General features: G+C 49.2%; 1 protein-coding gene across 2 annotated transcripts in view; it reads left to right on the forward strand.

Moving 5' to 3' along the window:
• Window positions 1–6263, forward strand: part of LOC144508212 (uncharacterized) — a 31431-nt gene extending 25168 nt beyond the window's left edge. The window contains exons 5-8 of one of the 2 annotated variants that reach the window (XM_078236028.1): window positions 1060–1103; window positions 3889–3918; window positions 4010–4053; window positions 5258–6263. In XM_078236028.1, coding sequence (XP_078092154.1) covers window positions 1060–1103; window positions 3889–3918; window positions 4010–4053; window positions 5258–5261 — 122 coding nt within the window. In that variant the 3' untranslated portion in view covers window positions 5262–6263. Of the gene's footprint in view, window positions 1–1056; window positions 1104–3888; window positions 3919–4009; window positions 4054–5257 lie in introns of both variants that reach the window. The other variant, XM_078236027.1, reaches the window with a different exon arrangement.
• Window positions 6264–10369: the final 4106 nt, after the last annotated feature.

Below are 10369 nucleotides of genomic sequence, written 5' to 3' on the forward strand. Positions count from 1 at the left end.
TACCCTTTGCGATAAATGCCAAGATTCCATTTGCCTTCCTTATCACATTCTGCACCTACAGACCCACTTTCTGAGACTCATGCACAAGGACACCCAGATCCCTCTACACAAGCATCTTTTGAGTCCGTTTCCCATTTAAATAATAATTTGCCCTTGTATTTTTCCGGCCAAAATGGATAACCTCGCATTTATCCACATTAAACTCCATGTACCAGATTCTGGCCCATTCCTCTCGCCTGTCAATATCCATTTGTAAACTTTTCATCGCCTCATCACAGCCTGCTTTCCCACCTATTTTCGTGTCGTCAGCAAATTTCGCTACGTTACACTCTGTCCCTGCTTGTAGATCATTGATATAGATTGTAAATAGTTATGGTCCGAGAACTGAACCCTGCGGGACCCCACTAGTTACTGATCGCCAACTGGAGAAGGGCCCATTTATCCCAACCCTCTGCTTTCTGTCAGTCAGCCAATCCTCAATCCAAGCCACTACTCTACCCCCAACCCCTTGGGATATAACCTTCTGGATCAGTCTCTTGTGTGGCACCTTATCAAATGTGTTCTGGAAGTCTAGATAGATCACATCCACAGGATCCCCATTATCTACCTTGCTGGTTACATCCTCAAAGAACTCTAGCAGGTTTGTCAAACAAGACTAGCCCCTTGAGAAGGTGGTGGCCTCAATAAGGGCGCCTCTCATTGTTCTAAATTCCAATGAGTACAGGCCCAACCTACTCCTCCAAGGAGAGCAGACCCAACTTCTCCAATGTATCCACATCATGGAAGTTCCTCGATGCTGGAACCATTCCCGTCAGTCTTTCTCTGGACCAGTTCCAAAGCCTTCCGATGCCCAGAATGGGTCTCAATACTCTAGTTGGGGCTGAGCCGGTGTTTTGTGAAGGGGAAGATTGTTATTGGACATTCTGATGTTGCAGGATGGAAGGTAATAACCGGCGGTTGGGTTCGCAGATTATCCAAGCGCAGTAACACAGCGAGCGCGGAAAAACTTGATCAGTGTCAATCTTCGCCACACTCACTGCTGTTTTCTATTCTCAGCAGGCTCCTATGTCAATGTTCCTCCGCGGGTCCACCATTCTAACCAGGTAAACGCAACTCCTACCAACTCCTCTGGGGAGGGGTGTACTGGGGACTTCCTCCGAGTGTGATGGAACCATGAACTCGATCAGCACAGTGTATCTGATTTCCAGATAGCCTCTGGCACGGACAGTGGGTTCATCCTTCCAGATCTGAGATTGCGTCCCAGTGAAAGCAGACAATGTGGGCCACTGTGGGCCATTGTGGGCCAATGTGGGCCAATGTGGGCCAATGTGGACCAATGTGTATCAATATGGGCCAATGTGTATCAATGTGGGCCAATGTGTATCAATATGGGCCAATGTGGGCCAATGTGAACTTTTGCATGGTCCTGTCATATATTAAGCTGGTCGTGAATGGACCTATCACATATTAAACTTCAAGGGGGGATTTTCCTGTCCTGCCACCATGGGAATCGGAGTGGGAAGGGAGGAAATGGAACATGCAAAGGTCTGTTGACCTCAGGTGGGATTTTCCCATTTTGGGGGTGAGGGCGGCGAGAACATCTCACCCCAACACTGTATTCTGCACCCTCTCCTTTCCTTCGTCTCCTAAATATTCTATGAACAGTATGCTTTGTCTGCATAGTGCACAAGAAACAATACTTTGCACTGCATCCCAATACATGTTCAAAGTTGTGCGGGTTAGGTTGATTGGCTATGCTAAATTGCCCTTTAGTGTCCCAGGATGTGTAAATTAGAGGGATTAGCGGTGTGAATGTGTGGGGTTGTGGGAATAGCAACTGGAACGGGATTGTTGTTGGCGTAGACTCGATGGGCCACATGGCCTCCTTCTGCACTATAGGGATTCTATGTGACAACAGGGCAGCACGGTGGCACAGTGGTCATCACTGCTGCCTCACAGCACCAGGGACCCGGGTTCGATTCCCGGCTTGGGTCACCGTCTGTGTGGAGTTTGCACGTTCTCCCCATGTCTGCGTGGGTTTCCTCCGGGTGCTCCAGTTTCCTCCCAAAGATGTGCGGGTTAGGTGGATTGGCCATGTTAACTTGCCCCTCAGTGTCAGGGGATTAACAGGGTAAATATATGGGGTTGCAGGAATAGGGCCTGGATGGGATTGTGGTCGGTGCAGACTCGATGGGCTGAATGGCCTCCTTCTGCATTGTAGGGATTCTATGATTCTATATTAAGCCAATCAATCACTCAATCAGTGCCCTCATATAGGCTCAGATGTGACTTTGTTCTGACACTGGATTCAGAGAATAACCCCATATTTTCCCAAAAATGTACTTGATTTATGAAATTTGTGGTTCAAATTTAACATTACACACAGTGCGATATTGGTGATTTATTATCGATACGGTATGGGGCTCTCTGAGGCATCTCACTTCCAATCACAGAGTATATTTACAATATTAATTTCATAGCAGACTTACAGCCCGAGGGAGTTCTGTGCAATTCCCCTCCCCTCAGTACATTGTGGCTGAAATGTTTTAGACATCAACCTTCCACCATTGACTCTCTGTAGTGGCTGCTCCAAGCTTTAGTGCGTCCCCCAGCACGTAGTCCTGGGCTTTGGAATGTGCCAGTCTGCAACACTCGGTCGGAGACAACTCCTTGCCGTGGAAAACCAACAAGTTTCAGGCAGACCAAAGAGCCGCTTTCACTGAGTTGATGACACTCCAGCAGCAGTTGATGTTTGTCTGGGAGTCCATCCATGGGAACAGCTCGTAGAGCACAGAGTCCCGCGTCACGGAGCTGCTCAGGATGAACCTCAGCCAGTAGTCCACTGCGTCTCGTTCCCGACCTGCTTTGCGATGGAACATTCCAGAAGGGGGTGGCCCACGGTATCTTCCACACCACAGTTGCTGCCTCAAAGCACCAGGGATCCGAGTTTGATTCCCGGCTTGGGTCACTCTTTGCGCGGAGTCTGCACGTTCTCCCCGTGTCTGTGTGGGTTTCCTCCAGGTGAATAATGGAATCTCTACAGTGCAGAAAGAGGCCATTTGGCCCATCGAGTCTGCACCAACAACAAACCCAGGCCCTATCCCTCTATCCCCACATATTTACCCTGCTAATCTATCTAACCTACGCATCCCAGGACACTAAGGGGCAATTTAACATGGCCAATCTACCTAACCAGCACATCTTTGGACTGTGGGAGGAAACCGGAGCACCTGGAGTAAACCCATGCAGACACGGGGAGAACGTGCAAACTCTGCACAGACAGTGACCCAAGCTAGGAATCGAACCCAGGTCTCTGGAGCTGTGAGGCAGCAGTGCTAACCACTGTGCAACTGTGTCACCCATAAAGCACAGGTGCTCCGGTTTCCTCCCACAGTCCGAGGGACGTGCTGGTTAGGTGCATTGGCCGTGCTAAATTCTTCCTCAGTGTACCCAAACAGGCGCCGGAGTGTGGTGACTAGGGGATTTTCACAGTAACTTCATTGCAGTGTTAATGTAAGCTGACTTGTGACACTAATACATAAACTTTAAACTTCAGCTCTGCTTTGAGCGTTTTTAGACACAGGCTTGTTCACCACACTGTGTCAGTCAACAACACATCCTCCCCCAAGTGTTATCAAAATCAAGCCTCCCATTGTCCCTGCGACAGGAAGATGTGTCAATCCTCAATTAAAGGAAAATATTAACAGAATTCCCCCACCCGCTATCTCTGGGAGTTAATGAGAGATCGTAGATTAAATAGAATCGTCAGGGAAATACATTGTTATCACAGTTCATGTAAATTTATGCTCACTTTGCCTCTCACTCTCTACATGTTTCACAGAATAACTTGCTCTGATTTCCCCTAACCATGTTAACATTGTGTTGCAGAACTCCCCAGAGTCACAGTCTGATTACATGGTGAGTGTCCCAGCCAGAAACACAGAGTTCTTTCACACAAATTCATCACAGTTTGAAACCTCCAAATTGGTTTTGTGTTCTTCCCCCGCAGAGTCTGAATCTGGACAGGCAGTCGCTGTACAGCCAACTTCACAAGTAAGATTCATTCATCAACCACATGTTTACAGCCTAACTCACATCACCCTCACTGAGTGAGTCTGCCCAAGCTCTATCGCTGTGTCCTGTCTCTCTATCGATAATCTTTCCACACATTTCACATTCTCCATTCACAATCAAAAGCAGACAGTTTCTGCTCATGTCGCCAGCTCGGAGTTCCAGAGAGGGTTAGTGTTCCACATTCAACTAGTATAGCAGCCCTTCCTCAGAGTTTAGCTCTCTTACCTTCCACTTCTGAGGTTCTGGGCCCCAAGAGCACCGCTCAGTAATCTCCTCCAGCCCCTACAACCCTCCATATCTCTGGAACCTCCCCCAGCCCCAACAGTCCTCCCTATCTCTGTAACCACCTCCAGCCCCTACAACCCTTCCTATCTCTGTAACCTCCTCCAGCTCCTGCAACCCTTCCTATCTCTGTAACCTCCTCCAGCTCCTGCAACCCTTCCTATCTCTGTAACCTCCTCCAGCCCCTACAATCCTCCCTATCTCTGTAACCTCCTCCAGCCCCTACAACCCTTCCTATCTCTGTAACCTCCTCCAGCTCCTGCAACCCTCCCTATCTCTGTAACCACCTCCAGCCCCTACAACCCTCCCTATCTCTGTAACCTCCTCCAGCTCCTGCAACCCTCCCTATCTCTGTAACCACCTCCAGCCCCTACAACCCTCCCTATCTCGGTAACCACCTCCAGCCCCTACAACCCTTCCTATCTCTGTAACCACCTCCAGCCCCTACAACCCTCCCTATCTCTGTCACCACCTCCAGCCCCTACAACCCTCCCTATCTCTGTAACCTCCTCCAGCTCCTGCAACCCTCTGAGATCTCTGCACACCTCCAACTCCAGCCTCTTGAGCATCCCCCCGATTCCCATCGCTCCACCTTGGCAGCTGTGCCTTTAGCTGCCTGGGGAGGGGCCCTCAGCTCTGGAATTCCCTCCCTAAACCTCTCCACATCTCTCTTTCTCACATTCTCTCCTCCTTTAAGACACTCCTTAAAATCAACACCTTTTTGCCAGGTCTCTGACCTCTGGTCTTTGTGTCCCCTTATGTGGCTCTGGCTGATGCTTTCTTCAATAATTTCTCCAGTTAAGGGCCATTGCGTTGTTTTATAACATTAAGGTTGCTATATAAATGCAATTTACTGCTGCAGAATTTCACTATCTTACGCAGTTATTCATTTCCCCTCTAGATAACACCTTATCGGACAGAGTGACATTACTCACTGAATCCTGGCATCGAGTGAAAATCCTGTGAATCTTTCTCTCTGTGTCAGAGACCTGGCTTCTCAATATCCAAACTCGGGAACAATTCTCCCTGGGTAATGTTTCCCCACAGCTAGCCACAGCTGATGCTGTGTGCAGAGTGACGCACCCTCTGACACTGGGGATACATTGAACACGGTCGAGTAAACGGGAGGGACACAGGCGGCCGAATCCTTTTCTTTCTGTCTTTCTCTTCAACTGCCAAATCTTGAGTCTTTTTTATATCAACAAAGAAAAATCAGGGGACAGCCATTCGCTGGTTCATTCCTCAGGTCTTGACCAATCAGAGTCAACCTGCCCAGTTTGACAAACTGCTGGGAAGTTAACTGGTCCATGCTGCATTCTCCATGGTGATGTTTCCACCAAACAGATGCCACCAATCACCATTCTCTTCCCATGCGGTGAAAATTGTTGCTCCTGTGTGATGCACCATCGATCGAGCAAAGACTAGTTTGTATGCAAGAACAAATAGGCTTTTATTCGCAAAAGACTTGGAGCACACCCATGCCGATGAACTGGTCCAGACTAAGGGAGGGAGGTGGGGAGCAGTCGCCTTTATACCTGGACCGGAGGGGGAGGAGTCTCGGGTAGGGCCGGCAGGGATGTGTCCAGGCATGTCACATATACAGGCAATAAGCTAACAGTGGTTTACCACACTGTGTTGCAGCCGATAATTTCTTTCCCGCTATCCTGACGATGGGAAGATGAAAATCTTTGATAGAAAGGGTGGGATTTTCCGGCCGCACTCACTGTAAAACCGGAAAATCCCACCCGAGGTCAATGGAACTTTGCATGGACTGCACCCCCGCTCCCCCCGTCCGCTATGATTCCTGTGACGGGTGGGATGGGAAAAGCCCCCGTGGTGTCTATTTCTCATTAATATTCAAATTCTGTCCTAACAAAAGAGTATTTACATTAAAATTGTTGCAACTCAAACTGTATCAATGTGCAATGAATATGGATTCAAAGAACAAAGAAAATTACAGCACAGGAACAGGCCCTTCGGCCCTCCAAGCCTGCACCCACCATGCTGCCCGACTGAACTAAAACCCCCTACCCTTCAAGGGACCATATCCCTCCACTCCCATCCTATTCATGTCAAGACACCCCTTAAAAGCCACTTTAAACTACCATATCTCCTTCCACTACCTCTCCCGGCAGCGAGTTCCAGGCACCCACCACCCTCTGTGTAAAAAGCTTGTCCTGTACATCTCCTTTAAACCTTGTCCCTCGCACCTTAAACCTCTGCCCCCTAGTCATTGACTCTTCCACCCTGGGAAAAAGCTTCTGACTATCCACTCTGTACATGCCCCTCATAATCTTGTAGACTTCTATCAGATCGCCCCTCAATCTCCGTCATTCCAGTGAGAACAAACCAGGTTTCTCCAACCTCTTCTCAGAGCTAATGTCCTCCGCACCAGGCAACATCCTGGTAAATCTTTTCTGCACCCTTTCCAAAGCCTCTGCATCCTTCTGGTAGTGTGGCGACCAGGATTCAGCAGGATATCAGTGGGTTGGAACCACGAGACAGAAGCCTGTTTGCTGTGGCTCAGTGGGTAGCAAGCCTGCCTTGGAAACAGAGGGTTAGGAATTCAAATCCCAGCACAGGGCTTGAGATGGAAATGTCAAAGCAGACACTCCAATGCAGCACCCAGCGAATGTGGCACTGTTTGAAAATGGCACATCTCGGGTGAGATATTAAACCACCCTCGCCGTTCTGATTGGAGAGCTGGGAATGATCTGGTGGAACTACTCCAAAGAAGAGCTGGAACATTCTTCCTCCCCTCTGAGAGCCCAATATCTGTCACTATCCCAGAAACAGAGCCTCATTATCACATTGCTGTGTGTGTGGGATCTTGCTGTGTGCACTTTGGCTACCGGGTTTCCTGCATCGCAGCGGGGACCACCTGTCACCAAGTATTTCACAGAATGTGAAGTGTTTTGAGATGCTTGGTGCTGAGGCAAAGGGCTGAATATTATTTCTCCCCAACAGGTTCCCTCCTGCCTGCATAAAGTGAGAGATTGGCACCAGGGATCCATTGTGTAAAGAATAAACAATGTAACTCTGATTCCCCGGGCTCCAGGCTTTGGCTGACAAGTGGCAAGTAACATTCATGCCACACAAATGCCAGGCAATGACCATCACCAATAAGAGACACTCTCAGCACCGCCCCTTGACATTCAATGGTGTGACCATCACTGAATCCCCCACTGTCAACATCCTTGGGGTTACCATTGACCAGAAACTTAACTAGGCTCTTTACATAAACACCGTGGCTACAAGAGCAGGTCAGAGGCTAGGAATACTGCAGCGAGTAACTCACCTCCTGACTCCCCAAAGCCTGTCCACCATCTACAAGGCACAAGCCAGGAGTGTGATGGAATACTCCCCACTTGCCTGGACGGGTGCAGCTCCAACAACACTCGAGAAAGTGGACACCATCCAGGACAAAGCAGCCCTGCTTGATTGGCACCACATCTACAAAACATCCACTCCCTCCCCCACCGACGCTCAGTAGCAGCAGTGTGTACTATCTACAAGATGCACTGCAGCAATTCACCAAAGATCCTTAGACAGCACCTTCCAAACCCACGGCCACTTCCATCTAGAAGGACAAGGGCAGCAGATACATGGGAACACCACCACCTTCAAGTTCCCCTCCAAGTCACATAGGCATGGTGGCACAGTGGTTAACACTGCTGCCTCACAGCGCCAGGGACCCCGGTTCAATTCCCGGCTTGGGTTACTGTCTGTGTGGAGTCTGCATGTTTTCCCCGTGTCTGCGTGGGTTTCCTCCGGGTGCTCCGGTTTCCTCCCACAGTCTGAAAGGCGTACTGGTTAGGTGCATTGGCCAGGCAAAATTCCCCCTCAGTGTTACCCGAACAGGTGCTGGAGTGTGGCGACTGAGGGATTTTCACAGTAACTTCATTGCGGCGTTAATATAAGCCGACTTGTGACATGAATAAATAAACTTAAACTAATGTCACTCACCATCCTGACTTGGAAATATATCGCCGTTCCTTCACAGCCACTGGGTCAAAATGTTGGAATTATCACCGTCAGGGCATTATGGGTCAACCCACAGCACGTGGACTGCAGCGATTCAAGAAGGCAGCTCACTGCCACCTCCTCAGGGGGCAACTAGGGATGGGCAATAAATGCTGGCCAGCCAACGACACCCACGTCCCATGAATGAATAAAAAAGTGTAAATGGTGAGGATTATTAATGGGGGTGGCTGTTGTCACTCAGGGTAATGAGGAGAGTCACCGATAGATTATGGGTGTGCTGGATACAGGTTAAAATATTGAAAGAATCATTCGACTCCAGCAAGATTATAACACGGATTGTGAGAGATGGGTTCACTGCTGTCTATCGAGATACTAAATCTCGGGAAGAGTCCAGGAGGATATAAGAGCCACCGTAACAAATATCTGTGGTCCATCTGTGGATTTCAGCTCCTTTTTAGACTCAATTCTTGACAAATTCCACACAAACTTCAACAGTTTTGAGTTGACTCTCCATGAACACAAGGTTTTTCCACAAGACCATGTGCAGTGCCAGGTTACTGCCCACAGGGGGCAGAGCTGCACCAGCAGGGAGAGCAAACCCTCTGTCACATTGTCGCCGTCTGCTGGCTGGAGCCGGCACTGCGAATAGAACAATCTCATTGATCAGATCCCTGAAGTGAACAGACATTATTGGTTTCCAAAACGCGGCCAAACTCTATTCTTCAAACTGGCAAAGGCTTCTCATCATAGGAATTTGGCGACAGCAGTGTTTCAGTAGCAGGTCTGCAGTTGCTCAGACAGAATATTGTGGGATCAATTCTCAAATCAGCATTTACAGTACTGAGGGAGTGCTGCACTGCCAGAGGGTCAGTACTGAGGGAGTGCTGCACTGTCAGAGGGTCAGTGCTGAGGGAGTGCTGCACTGTCAGAGGATCAGTACTGAGGGAGTGGCTCATTGTCAGAGGGTCAGTACTGAGGGAGTGCCGCACTGTCAGTGGGTCAGTACTGAGGGAGTACTGCACTGTCAGAGGGTCAGAACTGAGGGCGTGCTGCACTGTCAGAGGGTCAGTACTGAGGGAGTGCTGCACTGTCAGAGGGTCAGTACTGAGGGACTGCTGCACTGTCAGAGGGTCAATACTGAGGGAGTGCTGCACTGTCAGAGGGTCAGTGCTGAGGGAGTGCTGCACTGTCAGAGGGTCAGTGCTGAGGGAGTGCTGCACTATCAGAGGGTCAGTACTGAGGGAGTGCTGCACTTTTTCGAAGGTCAGTGCTGAGGGATCATCACACTGTCAGAGGGTCAGTGCTGAGCGAGTGCTGCACTGCATTCCCGAGCCATCACGAGCCATCAGGGGCATACAATGTGAATGACAGAGGTGAGGGCTCACTCTTGCCCACCCGTCACATTTCAATCACAGAGCCCTGGCTCTAGGTTCAGCATCAGGTAACAGGGCGAAGCGTCACTGCTCCCTGTACGAAACACATTCCCACTCCATTCACCTGTTGACAAACAGCACTGCAGTAACAAAGAACGCCACAATGTGGCAGCAGCGTTCCATTTCAGATCTCAGTTCGCAGTGATATCGGAATACACGATCTTGGGATATTGAGGGCGTGGTCAAGAAGAAAGAGGCACGTGACATGCATCGGCAGGTGGGATCAAGTGAATCTCTTGAAGAGTATAGAGGGTGTAGGAGTAGAGTTAAGAGAGAAATCAGGAGGGCAAAAAGGGGACAGGAGATTGTTTTGGAAGGTAAGGCAAAGGAGAATCCAAAGAGCTTCTTCAAATACATAAAGGGCAAAAGAGTAACAAGGGAGAGAGTAGGGCTTCTTAAGGATCAGCAAGGTCATCTATGTGTGGATCCATAAGAGATGGGTGAGATGCTCAATGAATATTTCTCATCAGTATTTCCTGTTTTATCTTTTAAAAAGCATTTAGATAGTTACATGGGTACGATGGGTATAGAGGGATATGGGCCAAATGCGGGCAATTGGGATTAGCTTAGGGGTTTTTTAAAAAAATAAGGGTGGC

This window comes from Mustelus asterias, chromosome 20 (genome assembly GCF_964213995.1).
Source record: "Mustelus asterias chromosome 20, sMusAst1.hap1.1, whole genome shotgun sequence".
Classification (NCBI taxonomy): domain Eukaryota; kingdom Metazoa; phylum Chordata; class Chondrichthyes; order Carcharhiniformes; family Triakidae; genus Mustelus; species Mustelus asterias.